We start from the raw sequence: 19,431 nt of genomic DNA, 5'->3' as shown, positions 1-19,431 counted from the left end.
CTGCTGACCACTTTTGGTGGTCTTTGGACCACCAAGACCAGCTGGCCGACTAGAAAACTGGCTGGCAAGAAAGAAAAGTGGTTTTCAGCGAGAGAAACTGGTATACACCCCTTATTCCACCCTCCAAGCAAGGAAAACAAGGTTTGGTTCAAAACCAAACCAAAAGGGAAGCAAGACAAAAGTCTGTGGCACAAGGCACGTAGCCGGAAGCCTCGAAAACTAGTCTACAAGCACAACAAGTGGTCTACGAGGGAAAGGTGGTCTACGGCCACAAAAAGTGATCTACAGACCTTTGTTTCCCTCTAGGCAAAGGCAACAAGGCATGGTCCAAAAACCAGGCCAAGAGGAGAACGTTAAGAGGTCCCGAGACAAGGCGCACAGCCGAAGGCTCCGGAAACTGGAAACTAGTCTACAAGAGGGAAAAGTGGTCTACGACCACAAAAAGTGGTCTACAGACCTCTCCCTCCCTCCAGGAAAGGTCAACAGGGCATGGTCCACAAACCAAACCAAGATACAAAGAGTTCAGAGGCCTGGAGGCAAGGCACTTAGCCGAAAACTCTGGAAACTCGAAACGAACAAAAACATGTGCGATCATCTAGCGCTCAATCGATGACGTCTGAGTCTTAAGGTCGGTCAAAAATGGGGTGTCTACAAGGACCAACTTATACACTTTCCATAGCCAATCAACATTTACATCCACGTTTCAACCAATTTCCTTTTATTTATCCAAATCAATTTAAAATGAGACTACAACTCATATTATTAACACTTCCCTCATAAACATCATTCATGCACTTCCATTCATTTTCCATTTTACAGAACTACGTCCGAGGGAACCGGCACCCATAAATAAATAAGATTTCAGGACTTTCACCCAGGACACTCCGGCCAACTTAGTTATCAATGGGGTCCATCCCCTATCTCCTCCCACACAATGGAGTACATCCCCTATCTCCTCCCATACAAAGATACATATACAATGTATTAAACATGTTGGCATATACAATGACCCAACAATTTACATATTCAACATTTCAATCCAACCGTCATATTCAATGACATAATTCAATTGATTAGTTTCAATTTACCTAATCATCATGCAGTGTTTACAACAATCAAGACTATCCTCCACCGATAGCCTAAAACAGTTATTTCTAAATAGATAATAAATTTACCTAACAGATAATTTATTAACTTTTCCATAGGTGGGTGATTATTCAATCCAACCACACCATCTAATCACAATCCTTCCCAATTCCATAATTCCACAATGAATTCACTATTTATACAAAGTAGTTATTTAATTCCAAACTAGGGCATTTTCCCCCAAACTCCACAACATTGACCTAAAGGTCCAAATCTCACCATCTCAATAATTATACACCAATAATCCCATTTTTAAGACTTACATACACACATGGAGTTTAAAATTAAAAACCCCTCTTTCATAAATCAACACCCAAACTTCCCAAATCCAACCATTTATACAAAATGACCAACATTTATGTTAAAACTCATAAGAATGAGTAGATTATCCCTACCTCAAATGGAGAAGCTCAAAGGAGAAGGAAGTGAAACTTGAAGATGCTCCAAAACCAAACTTTTTCGAATCAATAGATAGCCCAAGCCAAGCCCTAACTTTTATACAAAAAGACTAGGGTAGAGAAACTCTAGAACAAGGTGTATTTGTAGAGAGAGAAAGAGAGTGTGTAGACAGAGAAAAATAGCCGGATTTAGGGTTTGGAGTGAAATGGAGATGAAAAAGTGATGTAGAATCACGTTGCTGCGAACTGATATATAGGGGCTCGCTCGAGCGACCAGACACATAAAAGAGCCTCGCTCGATTGAACAAAGCGAAGCTTTAGGTCTGCAACCTAGACGCACGCTCGAGCGCAAGAGTGGTTGCTCGAGTGAAGGAACTTAAAACACAAAGCTTGCTCGAGTGCAAAAAAGCTTGCTCGAGTGAAGAATACCAACCTTTAGGTCTGTAGACACCTAATTTTTGACCGCCCTTAAGACTCGGGCGCTACTGATGGTTTACTTGGTGATGAAAGATGTGCAGGGCAAAGGTTCGATTTCTTCGGCGAGAGGAGAGTCATATCCTAACCTCACATCCTAGTTCTAGACTAAAACTATTTTGAAGGGTTTTTAGACCTTAAAACCCTGTCTTTCAAAATGTTTTTGAAATAGAATTCCTACGATGTTTCGACGCTTGCATTTCGTTAAATGTTGCGCTTTTTGGTAAACCAAGCAAAGACAAAGTGTAAATGAATGAAAAAGAGATGAAATCTTTGAAAAATATTTCAAAACACCTTGTTTAGGGGTTTGGAATTGAAGAAAAGAGGGGTGGAGGGAAGAAACCTAGTTGAGGAAGAAATTTGGCATGAATCGTTAAGAGAGAGACGAGCAGTCTTCGCCAAATCGGGTCTATCCTTTTGTATCATTGGATTTAAGCTATGAGGCCACTACCTTTGGAAATAAGAATTCTGGGGCTTCATTTTGCGTTCAACAATCTCCTCAAACCGAGTCCGGATGGAAGAGATATGGTTGGTTGAAGTTGGGCATCATTCCGGTTGGACCGAAACTGAGCAGCTTCACCAAAACATGTATAACTTTTTTCACAGTTGTAATTTTGATACAAGGCTTCCACCATTGGAAAGCTTACTTCTGGGGCTTCAATTTAGACACAAGAATGACCTAAAATGGAGTTCATATGAAGGAGTTATGCCAGTTTGAAGTTGCGCCTGAAAAGCAGATTTTGTTGGCCGATCGGCCAAAAAAGTACCAGATAAGTGGCAGATCGGCACCAAAGATGGTCAATCGGCCAAGAGTGGCCCAAACTCAGAATTTTAGAAGATATTTCATCTCCAGCTGTTCCACACAACCTCCAGCTGTCCCATGCTTAGATATTTTCGACCAAACTCTTGTCTTTTGCTATATATGGAGCCAAATATCTCATTTCTAAAGGGTTAGAACTTCTTGAAGTTTGAGAGCTTCTCTCACTAAAAAATCCTCTCTCTCTATAATTTTCAGACAAAAATCTCTGCCTCTCTCTCCAGTTGGCTCCCTCTCTTGCCCTCTTGTGCATAGAAGTAGAGAAACATGCCTAGTTTGCCTAGGCATCCTTGATCAATGTTGCCTATCTTTGGGAGGAGGTTTCTTGAAGCTTACTTGAGACTTCGTTGGAGCTTCAAAAGATGTTTTGGCTCAGATTTTGGGCTGGTTTTGCAGCTGTGCATCAAGGGTAAGTTCTCTCTCCCTTTAAGCTTGTTTTACACACTTGCTTAGCCATCTTTTCACACTACTTTGGGGCTGTTTTTGGGGTGGTGTTGAACTACAAAAACCTCTGTTTTTTCCTCTGTTTTTCAGTCCTAAAAGTCTTGGTTTGTGCCTTGGTTGGCTAGGGGGTTGTCCTCCTTTTTGCTCCTTGGCTTGTAAGGCCTTGTGAGCTAACTTTCAAACTTTTCAAACAACTTATTTTTGGCCTTAGAATCACTGAATTCTAGAGGAATTTCAGTGGTAAAAACCCTGTTTTGAGGGCCCAAATAGGAGAGGGTGGTCCCCTCTACTCTTGTCTTGCTTGCTAGTGTTGATGGCCAACCAAATGAGCATGTGTTTTTACTTCTTCGTGGCTTTGTTTAGGCTCATTTTGTGACGTTTGGGACCCATCATAACTCTATTTTAGTCTGGTTTGGTCACCTCTTGCATGCTTTATACACTTGTAGTGTAAACTTGCACACTAGCCCAACATGCATCATGCTTTAGACCATCATTCTAGTGTGATTTTGGCTTAACTCCAAGAATCTTTTGGCTATGTTTTAGCATGCTCAAGGTCTGATTTATGTTTTTTTGGTCATGCATGCCATGCTTTGTATAGCCATAGTGCATTCTAGCTCACTAGCTTTGAGTTTCCAAGCATCTAGCATACATTACTTGGACCATTTGCATGATTTGGCATCATTTTTTATGTGATTTCAGAGCATGTTTCATTGCCATGCACTCACATCTTTAACTCCTTCAATGCTTTGAAGGGTTCATACTTTATGCCTTAAAAAAGAGCCCATGTGTATGCCATCTTGCCTAGGCTTTTGGACCACCATTTCAGTGTGTTTTAGGTCTTATTTTGCCATGATAAAACTCTGTTTTTGGTTGGTTAGGACATCCCTCATTTGCTTCTTACACTTGTAGTGTAAGTCCTCTTTACTAGTCTTGCATGCCTAATGAGTGAGCTTGTTATTCTAGCATGTGTTGACTTGGTATTAGCCCATTTTTGGTGTTAATTTGACATGCCATAACTCTAATTTTTGTTGGTAAAGTCATCTCATGCTTGGTCTTGGTAGGTGTAGTGTAATTCTCCCTATTGCCTTTGCATGCTCCATGTTTTGGCCCTTCATGCTAGCTTGTTTTGGTTTTGTTCCATGCATGTTTTAGCATCATTTTAACATGCTTTAGGACTATTTTAGGTTTCCTTGGCCATATGACTCGTGCTTTGTATAACTATAGTGCAAATGCCTTGACTAGTCTTGAGTTTTGAGGTCCCTACCATGCTATACTTGTGATGTTTGCTTGCCTTGGCATCATTTGGAATGATATTTTAGAGCATATAGTGTTGTTACACTTCCATGTCTTTCACTCTTTAAGTGCTCTTGAGAGTTGTACCTTTATGCCTTATTCATAAGCCATTGCATGAGCCTCATTTTCTTGCCTTTCAAGACATCATCTCAGTCCATTTTGGCTACTATTTTGGCCTGCATAAGGTCTGTTTGGGGCTGGTTTGGCCATTTGAGCATTATCTTGCATGCCTCTAGTGTAATACACTTCACTAGCTTTGATGCTTAAGCCTTGCAATATGCATCACATGAGTTGTTTGCATGATTTTAAGTCATTTAGCATGACATTTCAGTGCTGGAACATATGCCATTGTACTCCATGTTTCATCCTTTCAATGCCTTTGGAGAGTTGTGTCTTGTGCCTTAATCTTGCATAAACATGCATGCATGCTTGGCTAGTCCTTGGAGTCTCCATTTCATCACTTTGGTCACTGATTTGGGCATGATTGAGGTCTGTCCATTTTAGTTTAAGTCCATCTTGCATGTTTTGCATGCTAGTCGCATTGCATGACATTGTTGCATACTTGTTACATGCCATGTTTGTTGCATGCTTGTTATTTGCATTGCGTTTGGCATACCTTGCATTGCATTGTGTTTGGTTTGGGTATCAAGCCAAACACGAGAAACGAGGGACATTTCATACTTGAAGTGATGAAACGTGTCTCAATCATCGGTCGTTGACACTCTTGAACAAACATGATAGAGTTTAAGGCATTTGTATGTTTTTGTGCATTCATGTGATATTGATTTGTGCAACTCGGTCTTTTTGGCCATCATGCATTGAAATGTGTGATTGATGGCTTGAGAGGCGAGCACTACACACCTTTGAGCCTTAGACATGATAAGGGGTGTAGTAGCACACACATTTTCTTGCAAATACATTGCCATGCCTCTGTTTGTGCTCTGTTGCAGCAAAAAGGAGAGTTTGCAAGAAGAGATGGCCGATTGGCTATCTAGTGTGCCGATTGGCTATAAATATTTCGCCGATAGACTCAAAATTGGTCGATGACCATTATCCTCTGGCTGATGGCCATACCTCTTGGCCGATGACCTCTCAACATATCCATGAGGTGGATCAGAAGTGTTTTGAGGATTTGCACAGTTGGGGACTTGCACAGTTTTCAGAAGTCTAAAAGAGTGCAAACAGAGGCAACACGAGGCATGATAGTGGATTTCCGAGCGAAGTCGACCGAGCATGCATATGCCCCTCTCCTCAAGGCTGTTTTAACTGCTTTCTGTAGTTAGTTAATTTGCTGTTTAATTAGTTGATGTATTTGCTAATTGATTCCATCATTGTAAATTCTTAATTAGCTTAGCATAGCTAATTTTCAATTCGGTGTTGTAATAATTAGTCTAATTAGATTATTAGATTAGTTGCTTAGCTTAGCTTAGCGTAGCTAGCATAGCGTATTCATTCGGACCCTCCGTCGAGAGGGCGGATTTTGTAATAAGCGTGTGTGAGTGTGTGAATGTCTTCCAACCCCACGTCTTTCTCCCTTTTACTTAACCTCTTACGATGTTTAGTTCTAGGTCATGTTTTGATTAGCATCCTTATGCTTGCATGTTTGCATTCATTCATCTGTCTTGCATGCACCGGGCTCGGCGCATCATACAAACTGCATTGTATTTCAATACATTTACTTGAATACGTGTTCAATAACATGTTATCAAGTTGCATCTCATATGCCATCTTAGAATAGCCGAGCCTATTTTAGTTGCATTTTTGCATGTGTTGCATTAGGCATTGTTAACATAGCTAGGATCATGCATTGATTACTAACTAGCTTCTTTTTTGGCTCGGAGTACACTGTAAGTGTTTATGCTTTAGCATCCCTGCATGTGTGTTATTGATTACCATGACAGCATGCTTGCCATGAGGCTATTTGCTTAAATGATATAATTGCCTGAATGCTTGTGGGTGAAGGTTGGATTATTTGAATTGGAACAATTCATTGAAATGTGAGTTTTAAGCCCACTTAAGATGGCAAAATCTTGTTTTCTATGCCTACTTGAGGGTAGCAAATCCACGACTTAGCCTACTTGCAAGTAGCAATTCTAAACCATTTTCAAACAAACAAGCATGAGATGCTTTGTTCCAACTTAGGCGATCTAGTCTATACTTATATGTTGTGCGCATCACATAGTAATTCTAGCTAATAACCGGAACAAGAACACATGTGTTTTCAAAAACAAAATATCATGTTAGTAAAGGCCGATCTTTCGATCGGGCGAGCGGGGGTGCTCATTGCATAACCTTCCCCTCTCGTACCCAAGTTCCCGAGCTGAGGAAACTTTGGGGATGACGGACACGTGGTCTTAGGCACGAGTCAGGGTTTCCTAAATTTTCCAAAACAAAACATTTAGGTGGCGACTCTGTATCTGGCAAAACAGTCCATGTTTGACACTTCTTTATAAAAATCAGTTTTCCAAAACAATTTTCCGAATTTGGACTCTTTGGTGATTTATCAGTCTTGCATCGCACTTTGCAAGATTAGATTCAGAATCGTGACATTGAGTCCGAACTGTAGTAGCTAATGAACAAAATGGATTTTGCGCCATTCGCGCGCGGAGCCGGGACGTTCGGGCACGTCTACCAAAAAAGACGCAGACGCACGCTCGAGCACAAGAATTCTCGCTCGAGCGAAGAGACACACCACACAAAGCTTGCTCGAGCGTAAATAGCCTCACTAGAGCGAAGAAACAAATACCCAAGGCTCGCTCGAGCGTAAATAGCCTCGCTCAAGCGAAAAAGTCAAATCCTGGGCAGTAACGATTTGTTTCAACTCACAACCAACCTATACCAAACTCACCCAACACATCCTAAAACTCAAATACAAGGAATTAAAGGATGGAAAGAAGATATAGACAATAACAAACAACCACGGAACCTGAGTCCGGAATACAATAAATGACGGGAAAAAATTGAGATCGCTATATATAACATCTAGAAAATCAAGAAAAAATAATAATAAATTAATAAAAATTCAAGGTTTGGTTAGAGAGGCAATAGAACTAACTTACAGCCCAGTAATGTTCATTGCTAATGTTCCACCCTCTTGTATATTTCTTGAACCCATTAAGAGGGTCTTTCCTCTTTGTCCTCATTGTAGCGAAAACCAGAGATGAAAGGAGGGGAGAGAGAGAGAGAGAGAGAGAGAAAGAGAGAGAGAGAGAGAAGAAGAAGGTGAATGAGGGTATAATTGTCAATTTATAACTTCTGTTAACAGAAGTTAGTGTGCGTTTTAGTCCATCCACCATAGGGGGATTATGTGGTGATATTCAAACGTCAGAGAGGTAATCCGCAAATGGCCAAAACCACAGGGAGGTAAAGTGAAGTTTGCCCTTTATTATAATCAATCAAATTACTTATTTGTGCATTTATTTCGTGTCTTATTTGTAGCTATAAAATTTGTGTTTACAATCACCATTCCCATCTCGTGCTCATTGCCCTCTATTACTCTCCCACCGTTTTAAATCCTCATCTCTTTCATCCAACAACTTATTTTCAACCAAAACTTAGGCATTGGAGCTGCGATAAACCCCCTAGCCTTTCCTCATGATGAGTTTAAACTTCCAACCACCATGTTCGCAAAACAAAGTTTTATGGAAGTGCCACTTTTGCTAGATACAAGTTACACACATGCCAAATTATTTTTGCAAGAATGTGAGTTAGGGGTTTTGGGTCATGACAAAGAGGTGTTAGAGGAGGTTTATGGTGATTGGAGTGGCGGGAGGTGGAATCCATGACAATGAAAGAGTTGTAAGGGCTGAAAGTGGCTGAAGAGGGTTGGGGGATAGTAAAGAAGGGTTAGGGATGGTGGGAGAAGGTATGTCAATAGTTGTTAGCTAGGGGTGGGCATGGTTCAGATTGGTTTGGTTTGGAATAAAACCAGAACCAATCCATTGTCTACGGTTCCATAAAAATTGAAACCAATCCAATCCATTTAAATCACGGAACCAATCCAAACTAAACCATTTAAACATGGTTCAACTCTGTTTGGAACCATGGATTCACATAATCTATTAATAAAGAAAAATCATATAACATTTTCATTTTAACATTAATCTGTCCGTAATTTTTCAAAACATAAACATGCATATTGCTCCATAATCAATTTAAACAAATATAATATCTAGTTCTACAACAACAATAGTATAGCAATCCTGATTTTGATTCGACTCCTGTTGTATCCCGGACTCGGGTTTAATGATTTCATATTGTATTTCCCTTAAATTTGGCTTTAGGATTGTTGTGATTGTGTTTGGAACATGTTTGTTGCTTGGTTTTCAAACCTTTTGTTGCCTAGATTTTTGGTCCTCCGCTTGAGCGGCTCTTCTTGGGCTCAAGCGGGCTTTGTAAACTCTCAGTATTTTTGTAAGTCTGCAAAACTACTGGGAGAGTGTATTCTACGCTCGAACTACATTTCCTACGCTCGAGCGAGTGGGTGCTCGAGCGTTGGATTGTTGTCTGCAAAACTACTGGATGTGTGTATTCTGCACTCGAGCAGCCTTTTTTGCGCTCAAGTGGTAATGCTCTTTTGGTTGTGTCTTGGAGCTCGAGCAGAACAACTTTTTGTGTCTGATGCTCGAGCGTCACTTCTCATGCTCGAGCGGACTATGTGTATATCAGTTCGTAAAAATGACTTTTTATATCACTTTTTCAGATCCATTTCCTTCCAAATTCAAAAATTGAGAACCTCTCTCTCTAAACTTACCTTCTCTCTACATTTCCATTTAGATCTAGTGGTTTCTCCACCCTACCCTCTTTCATAAAAAGGTAGAGCACATCATGGGTATCGTTTTGATCCGAATAGACTTTGGTTTTGGCGTCATTGGAGTTTCATCTTTGCTTTGCTCATCTTCTCTCTTTGAGGTAGGGGTTTTCTACACTTTCATATGGTTTTTAGTTATTCGTCTTTGTGTAACAATGGTGGGACTTGAGAGTATTTTGAGCAAACCTAGGATTTGGGGTTCAAAATTAAAAGAGAGGTTTCTAAGGAGATGTGTTATAAATGGTTATGGGGGTTGAATATGAGGTTATATTGTGGGAAAATAATTGATTTTGGCAATTGGGTTGATGTTTGGGAAAGACGAGAGTTTGCCCTAAAATGTTTCAAATACTTATTTTGTACAAATAAATGGAATTGGCATTGAAATTGTGAAATTATATGAATATATTTGTGAATGGTGGAGTTGGATATCCATTACCTCTCACATGTGAAATTTTGAATAAATTATCTATCTTGAGATTGAATATCTATTTAGAAATATCTATATTGGGCTATCGGTAGAGGATAGCTATGATTGTTGTAGAAATTCCATGAGGATTAGGTGAATTGAAACTAATCCCCTGTTGGTTGTTATTGAATATGACTATGTTTTAAATACATTGTATATGTATGTTTGTTTGAGAGGAGAAAGAGGATATACTCCAATGTTTGAGAGAAGATAGATGATGGATTCAATTCAAATTAAGTTGGCTTATGTGTCCTGAGTGAAAGTCCCGAAACCGCGCATATACATAGGTGCCGATCCCGCAGACGAAATTTTCGTAAAATGGTAAAATTGAAGTGTTTGTGTGAAGTTGTGTTGATTTGAGAACCGTTGAGTTGTAGTCTCAGTTGGGTTGTTTGGAAGATAATAAAATTGACTTATGAATTGAGATAAAATAAATTAGCATGAAATGAATTGAAGGAAATGGATTGAGATGGAAAAGTTGGCATTTTATGATCATGTAGAATATGAATGTTTTATCATAAGCATTGTATATGCATCTTGTACCTATATCTTTCTTAAGATTCATTTATTGTGTTAGATTGTTCCTACTGGGATTTGGCTCACCCTATTTGGGAAAAACCATTTCAGGTGTTGATAATATGTCTCAACCAAGGCAATAGCTTAGAGGGACCTTGGAGCACGAGCTTTCTTTTGTTGTATTTCTTTTGTATAGCCAAGGGCTTTATTTGTTTTGAGCTAGTCTCATTTTTGTTGTAACCAAGCAATGACTTGGAAAGATGTAAGTCTTTAGGGCGTACAAATATCTATTTAGCTTTTATCCCTCTTTACTACTTGTAACACATGTTGTAGATTTAGGATAAACTATTTATGAATTTATATCGCATGTGTCACTTTTTGTATAACACTTCAGATTAACGAAAGTTTACTATTTTGATTATGTTGTCTTGGTTTAAATTATGTTGGGTCGAATTATTGTAATTATTTTCGGGGCATTACAAATAGCAATAACATTCACCAAATTTAAAAAAAAAAACTAAAACTGAATCTACCATTACATCATTACAAAACTAAAACTATAAAATGACATAACAATAGCAACAAAGCAGTTGTTGCACACGAAGAGAAGAGAAGAGAAGAGAATGAAATGTTATAAATTCGGATTTTGGTTTGATATATAAGAGATAGGATATAGTATGTATCAAGGATGTATGGTGTGAATATAATCTATGTTGCATACAGTCTGGATCGGTTCCAATCCGGAACCATAAAGTGAAATCCGAAAATGATCCGCTGGAAACAATTCCTCAATTTTTCAATCCATAACTGGATTACGGATACAAAAATCCAGTCCAAACTTACCAGATTAGACTGGACCAATTCGGTTTGCAAATTTTACGAATTCCTTATTCAGCCCTATTCTTAGCGATAGTAACCAAATATACAATAGAGAAATAGGAAGAAAAGAGGCTAGAGGGTAGGTTTGTCCTAAAAATTCTAGATTCAACCTCTTCATAATTACTTTCAAAGCTTTCATTAATTTTGGAATTTGAGAAATATTTCATTGAATTACTAATATTTTTAATTTACTTCATGTTTTTGTAATTTTATCTAATTTTACCAAAATTCCTTTCTTAGAGGTCGTCTCATTTCAGATAATATGTTGCTAGCACATGAGCTGGTAGAGTTTATCAGACATAGAAAGAAGGGAAAGAAAATGTTTTTTAGGTTAAAATTGGATATGAATATGACTTATGACCTGGTTGATTGGAATTTTGTCACGCCCCAAAATTCGGACAATTAAATATTAAATTCGAACTAAACCTCAATAATATTCCATCATCCAAATCTTAGGGGTGAAACAAAACTAAACGCCAACCAAAACATCCACCATAATTTTATAACTATCAAATACGTCCAACATTAAAGTAGCAACAACTAGTCAAAACAACTTAAATAAAGTACGGTTACAAACCATGCCAAATTATTCCAATACTAAAGTCATAAAGAGAATAATAAATACATGAACTACTAACAACCCTAAGCTCAAGAAAACAAAAGAAATCCAAGAGATATGCCCAAAAACTATAGTTACTTCTCGTCACCACCGTAGCCTCAACTAATCCTGCAAAGGAAGTTCAACTGCGCTCAAACAGAACACACCCGAGTTGCCAAGAGACAGAACGGGTCAGTATATAGGTATACTGGTATGAGTACAATATTTAACACCCATGTGACCACCAGACACAGACAAAAATACATTTAATTCTTATCACGGGACAAGACAAGTAGTTCCAACCGCACTGAGACGAATGGGTAGTTTCCCGAGATACGGTGGCATTTAGTTTCTTGTCTGTACACAACGAAATATAAATTGATTATAAAATAGACAAAATAGAAATAAAAATATGGTGGGTCAGCCCTGCATAAAAAGTTAGTAAGACCTACCATCCTGCAAAACAAATAAAGTTAGTATAATTTAATCATAAGTAATTTGTTGAAAAAAAATATAAAATTACACCGTTTCATACTTAAATAATTCGAATTGGTCAAAACTCAAAGAACGAAAGTTGTACAGAATCAAATTTCCTAAAAGACTCGTGTACGAATTTAATAGAAACTGAACAGGTTAAGAGAAAAACTTGATATAAAAATCTAGACAGAATTCAATCGAAAAATTTGAAACTGAAAACGAACAAAAACTGCCGTAAGATGATTTTTTTCGAAAAATTTTAAAACATGAAAAGTGTGCAGAATAATGTTTTACTTCAGTTCTTGCGGAACCAATAACAAATGAGCTCGTTTCTTGGGTTAAAACAGCCTCTAAAATCTTCCCTGCTAAATTGAATCAAACCGACAATAATCAAGATCATCCGATTATATGTTCTAATCGATTTTTTTTAATAAAAAGCTAAAACACAAAAGTTGTCTAGAATCATGTATACATGCTTCTGCTCAAATTTCGTATATCAAGATCGTTTACTATTTTTTTGTTTCATGTACATATCAGTACCATACACACTATACTAACAAATTCATAATTAAATTCTTTGTTCCTTAACTCCACCATTTCGGCCCTCCCCTTCCGGCCTACACATATATCCCATGTGCCTCTCGTATACCTAATACCGCTCTGAAGCCAAACTTTTACGGGGATATCATCCCGAGTTTGACTCACACTTCCCGGATGGTTAGCATATACGTACGCGCGCAAATCAAAACATTCGTCTACTCATGAGAACGAGGCAACAATATATATATACACAACATCTCACACATGAGAATAAACATAACAATGCCGAGCCTAAGGCATTCAAATAAATCTCATAATCCTCACTTTTTTTTTTTTATACACTCTTTCTCACCATCACTCAAATAAAACAACAATCCATGGAGTCATGGTGGAGTATAAGGAATTTATCTATAGGTTCTTAATTAATTTTAATTTCATATGACCATGAGTGTAATTATAACCATAAAATAAATCCATACAAAAATCCTAAACATGGCATACACAACTAATCAAAATAATTAAAATCAATCCATCATCTACATGCAAATACAAAAATCAATCCAACATCAAATAAAAATAAATAAATAAAAACAACGAATCAATCCATCCTCTAACCAATATCTATGGATTCTAAGTTTATTTTAATTTTATATAATCATGAGTATGATTACAATCATAAAATCAATCCATATAAAAACCCTAAACCTTGCATATACAACTAATCAAAATAATTAAAATCAATCAATCATCTGAAAACCCTAAACTTTACCTACACAACTAATCAAAGTAATTAAAATCAATCAATTATCCTAAACTTTACATACACCACTAGTCAAAATAATTAAAATCAATCTATCATCTTTTTGTGAATACAAAATCAAACTAATATCAAATAAATAAATAAAAACAAAGAATTAAATATAAATCAAGGGAAGTGGGTTTTGCACTCACTATATTATTTTGAAGATCAAAGAAATATTTAGAAGATTTATGGAGTCACCAAAACAAAACCCTAATCTTTTCTTCCTTTTCCCCTTTCTTTCTCAGCGTCCCTCACTGTTCTCTCTCTCTCTCTCTCTCTCTCTCCCACGGTTGCCTTCACCTTGCAAATTCACTTTTCTTTTCTTTGATTTCCTTGATCCATAATCTAACCTAATTCACTTTATATAATATTATACTAAAACCTAATCCTATTCTAACTTAATAAACCATTATAATATATTATATTATACAATACAACATAATTATAATATTTATAAATATAAATATAAGATTATATATATATATATAACACCTCTCTCTTTTTTTCTTTTTTTTTATATAACAAATATAAATATTTAAATATTTAGATTAATTTTATATAATTAAATAGCACATTAAATTAATTAATTTCCACATTAAATTCATTAAATACCACATTAAATTTTCATGTAACCACGTAATTAATAAAGTCAAAAATAAAAGAAGATAATAATAATCGTAATAATAATAAATAATGACTTAAGAAAATTAGGGTCGCTACAATATATACACCTCAAAAGAATCTCGTCCCGAGATTCAATAGGAGAAAGTACTAGGCAAAAAGTTCTGGGTGCATATGCCGAACTTTCTCTTCTAACTCCCAGGTAATATCGTTCTCATCTTCGCTCCATGCACTTTCACCAAGTTCACTTTCTTGCGCCGCAACTGCTTTACATCCCGATCTAGAATAGTAACCGGTTGCACCACATATGTTAGATCATCACTAATCTCCAACACTTCGGGTGACACTACTTGGGATGGGTCTTGCGCACACTTTCGCAATAAAGATACATGGAACACATTGTGAATCAAAGCTAAAGCAGGTGGTAGAGCTAATTTGTAAGCCACATTACCAATCCTCACAATGATCTCATATGGTCCCACAAATCTAGGTGCTAACTTTCCCTTCTTTCCGAACCGCATAATACCCTTCATCGGCGAGACCTTCAAAAACACGAAATCTCCAACATTCAACTCAACCCCCTTACGTTTTTTATCAACGTAACTCTTCTGACGACTCTGTGCAGTCTTAATACGTTCCCGAATAATATTTACATTCTCCGTAGTCTCCCTCACCAACTCTGGCCCTAACAACGGCGCATCTCTTACCTCCATCCAACAAGCAGGTGATCGACATGGCCTCCCATACAAAGCCTCAAAAGGTGCCATCCCGATACTGGAGTGATAGCTATTATTATAAGCAAACTCCACCAATGGCAAGTGTTCTTCCCAACTACCACCAAGATCAAGGACACAAGCTCTCAACATATCCTCCAAGATCTAATTTACCCGCTCAGTTTGCCCATCTGTCTGGGGATGATAAGTCGTGCTCAAGTCTAACCTAACACCCAAAGCATGCTGAAAACTCTCCCAAAACTCTGCCACAAACACCGGATCACGATCCGAAACTATAGAAACGGATGCGCCATGAAGTCGCACCACCTCCCGAATATACAGCCTAGCTAGTTTAGCCGCAATTCGGTGAACACTAATAGGAATAAAATGAGCAAACTTGGTGAGTCGATCCACTATCACCCAAATAGATTCATTGCCACGCTTAGACTGCGGCAATCCATCTACGAAATCCATAGAGATGCACTCCCATTTCCAAGTAGGGATCTCAAGAGGCTGCAACAATCCAAACGGTCGTTGATGTTCTGCCTTAACCTGTTGGCACACATAACATCGAGAAACATACTCTCCTACTTCTTTCTTTATACCTTCCCACCAAAACGTTCTCTTCAGGTCATGATACATCTTAGTCCCACCAGGGTGAATGGTATATCGGGACCTATGGACATCATCCATAATCTCTTTCCTCAATTCAACAATATTAAGTACACACAACCTGCCCTTGAATCGCAATCCCCCATCTGAGTCCACAGACCAATCAGTAGGACAATCATCGATCAAATCCACTACAAGGTCATTGAGCTTGCTAACGAGAAACCCATCTAAATTCTGCAACTGACGAGCTTTACCCAGTAACGTCGGCTGCACAGTCAAACTACCAATGTATGCCCTCTCAGCACTCTTTATTGGTTGAATATCATGCATCGAAATTAACTCCAAGGACTTCCATTCTTGAATCATCAATGAAGCCATAATCTCATGTTGTCGACTAAGTGTATCAACGACTACATTTCCTTTCCCTGGGTGGTAAAGGATCTCGAAATCATAACTACTAATAAATTCAACCCATCTCTGTTGCCTCATGTTCAACTCTTTTTGAGAAAAGAGATATTTGAGGCTCTTGTGATTTGTGTACAACTCAAAGTGCTCCCCAAACAAGCAGTGTCGCCACACTTTCAACGTAAAAACAACCGCTACCAACTCTAAGTCATGAGTAGGGTATCGTCTCTCATGAGGTCTTAGTTGTCGAGAAGCATAAGATACAACCTTCTGATGCTGCATCAATACACATCCCAACCCAGTTCCACTCGCATCAGTAAACACTACTAACTTTTCCCCTTGTATCGGTATAGTTAACATCGTTGCTGTAGTCAACCGCTTCTTTAACTCCTGGAAAGCTTTCTCACAATCATTTGTCCATATGAACTTCACATTCTTGCCGGTCAACTTGGTCGTGGGTGCTGCAATAGTGGAAAACTTCTTTATAAATCTTCTGTAATAACCAGCTAGTCCTAAAAACTTCTCACATCTGTAGGGTTCGTGGGCTGCTTCCATTCTTTAACCGCAACAACTTTTTTAGGATCTATCGATATCCCTTGATTGGACACAACATGTCCCAAAAACCGAACTTCTTTCTCTCAAAAGTGACACTTACTGAACTTAGCGTATAACTGTTGCTCCCTCAAAGTTTGCAACACGACTTTCAAGTGTTCTCTGTGTTCCTCCTCATTCTTAGAATACACCAGGATATCATCTATAAAGATAATCACAAACTTATCTAGATACGGTTGAAAAATTCTATTCATCAAGTCCATGAAATAGGCAGGAGCATTGGTCAAACTAAAAGGCATTACAGGAAATTCGTGCAACTCATATTGAGTCCGAAAAGCAGTAAGCGGTATACTTTCCTCTGACACACCCATCTGATGGTAACCTGTTCTGAGATAAACTGAGAGAACATGGCTGCCCCCTTCAACTGATCAAACAAGTCATCAATTCTAGGTAGCAGATACTTGTTCTTGATAGTCACCTTGTTTAGCTCTCTATAATCTATGCACATGCGGAGAGTGCCATCTTTCTTGGAGACAAAGATCGCGGGTGCTCCCCACGAGGAGTTACTTAAACGAATGAACCCTTTCTAAAGCATCTCTTCCAACTGCTTCTTCATCTCCACAAGCTCTTTAGGCGCCGTTCTGTATGCCGCCTTAGAAATTGGTGCAGTTCCTGGCATTAAGTCACTGCGAAATTCTACTACCTGTCGAGGTGGAGGTCCAGGTATCTCCTGAAATACATCTTCAAACTCACGCACCACATCTACCTCACTAATATCCTGCTTAGGAATTTCTACCGAGCACAGAAAACTCGTCATCACCGACTCTTCTCCATCGCTAGAAGTGTGGGTAAGCTGTGGCATACAGGGAATATCTATATTTACAGTCTTTCCAGCACAATCTAGAGTTACAAAGTATTTTCCTAGCCAATCCATACCCAAAATAATTGTGAACCCTTCAAACCCTAACACAATTAGGTCTGCATGCAAGACTCTACCCGCAAAATCAATCTCAAAATCTTTACACATCTCATAAAGAGTAACTGCCCCTCCTAAAGGGGTCTCAACACGAATAGGTCTAGACAATGAGGTAGTTACAATACGTTCTCTTTCTACAAACTGCTTAGATATGAAAGAATGAGAGGCACCAGTATCAAAAAGTACTCTAATGGGTTCTCGAAAAAGATTAAAGGTACCTTCCAGCCATCACCTTCAAGTTAAACACACCAAAAAGAATTCATTCATAACTGCTTAGAATAAACTCAACCACCAAAATAAACTAGCTAACCCATGTTTCTGCAATTCGAGGATCACCTAAACTCTCACAAGTCTAGGGTAACCTAGAGCTCTGATACCAAACTGTCACGCCCCAAAATTCGGACAATTAAATATTAAATTCGAACTAAACCTCAATAATATTCCATCATCCAAATCTTAGGGGTGAAACAAAACTAAACACCAACCAAAACATCCACCATAATTTTATAACTATCAAATACGTCCGATATTAAAGTAGCAACAACTAGTCAAAATAACTTAAATAAAGTACGGTTACAATCTATGCCAAATTATTCCAATACTAAAGTCATAAAGAAAATAATAAATACATGAACTACTAACAACCCTAAGCTCAAGAAAACAAAAGAAATCCAAGAGATATGCCCAAAAACTATAGTTACTTCTCGTCACCATCGTAGCCTCAACTAATCCTGCAAAAGAAGCTCAGCTGCGCTCAAACAGAACGGACCCGAGTTGCCAAGAGACAAAACGGGTCAGTATACAAATATACTGGTATGAGTACAATATTTAACACCCACGTGTCCACCAGACACAGACAAAAATACATTTAATTCTTATCACGGGACAAGACAAGTAGTTCCAACCGCACCGAGACGAATGGGTAGTTTCCCGAGATATGATGGCATTTAGTTTCTTGTCCGTACACAATGAAATATAAATTGATTATAAAATAGACAAAATAGAAATAAAAATATGGTGGGTCAGCCCTGCATAAAAAGTTAGCAAGACCCACCATCCTGCAAAACAAATAAAGTTAGTATAATTTAATTATATGTAACTTGTTGAAAAAAATATAAAATTACACCGTTTCATACTTAAGTAATTGGAATTGGTCAAAACTCAAAGAACGAAAGTTGTACAGAATCAAATTTTCTAAAAGATTGCGCAAACGAATTTAACAGAAACTGAACAGGTTAAGAGAAAAACTTGATATAAAAATCTAGACAGAATTCAATCGAAAAATCTAAAATTGAAAACGAACAAAAACTGCCCTAAGATGAATTTTTTCGAAAAATTTTAAAATGTGAAAAGTGTGCAGAAGAATGTTTTACTTCAATGTCTACAAAACCAACAAAAAAAGAGCTCGTTTCTTGGGTTAAAACAGCCTCTAAAATCTGCCTTGCTAAAATGAATCAAACCGACAATAATCAAGATCATCCGATTATAAGTTCTAATCGATTTTTTTAATAAAAAGCTAAAACACAAAAGTTGTCTAGAATCACGTATACATGCTTCTGCTCAAATTTCATATATCAAGATCGTTTACTATATTTGTTTTCATGTACATATCAGTACCATACACACTATACCAATAAATTCATAATTAAATCCTTTGTTCCTTAACTCCACCACTTCGGCCCTCCCCTTCCAGCCTACACATATATCCCATGCGCCTCTCGTATACCTAACACCGCTCCGAAGCCAAACTTGCATGGGGATATCGTCCCGAGTTTGACTCACACTTCCCGGATGGTTAGCATATACGTACGCGCGCAAATCAAAGCACTGGTCTACTCATGAGAACGAGGCTACAATATATATATACACAACATCTCACACATGAGAATAAA

General features: G+C 37.9%; 1 protein-coding gene across 1 annotated transcript; it reads right to left on the bottom strand.

Moving 5' to 3' along the window:
• Nucleotides 1–17,149: 17,149 nt before the first annotated feature.
• Nucleotides 17,150–17,853, bottom strand: LOC145797897 (uncharacterized). Its single transcript, XM_082885335.1, has 3 exons — nucleotides 17,850–17,853; nucleotides 17,758–17,771; nucleotides 17,150–17,680 (listed from the first exon to the last, which is right to left on the bottom strand). Exons 1-3 carry the CDS (start codon nucleotides 17,851–17,853, stop codon nucleotides 17,150–17,152), a joined length of 549 nt encoding a protein of 182 aa, XP_082741461.1.
• Between the last annotated feature and the right edge of the window lie 1,578 nt (nucleotides 17,854–19,431).

Source organism: Camellia sinensis, chromosome 8, assembly GCF_055761805.1.
Source record: "Camellia sinensis isolate YWXY chromosome 8, ASM5576180v1, whole genome shotgun sequence".
In the NCBI taxonomy this organism is placed as follows: Eukaryota; Viridiplantae; Streptophyta; class Magnoliopsida; order Ericales; family Theaceae; genus Camellia; species Camellia sinensis.
This window is presented reverse-complemented; position numbering and strand designations above follow the sequence as displayed.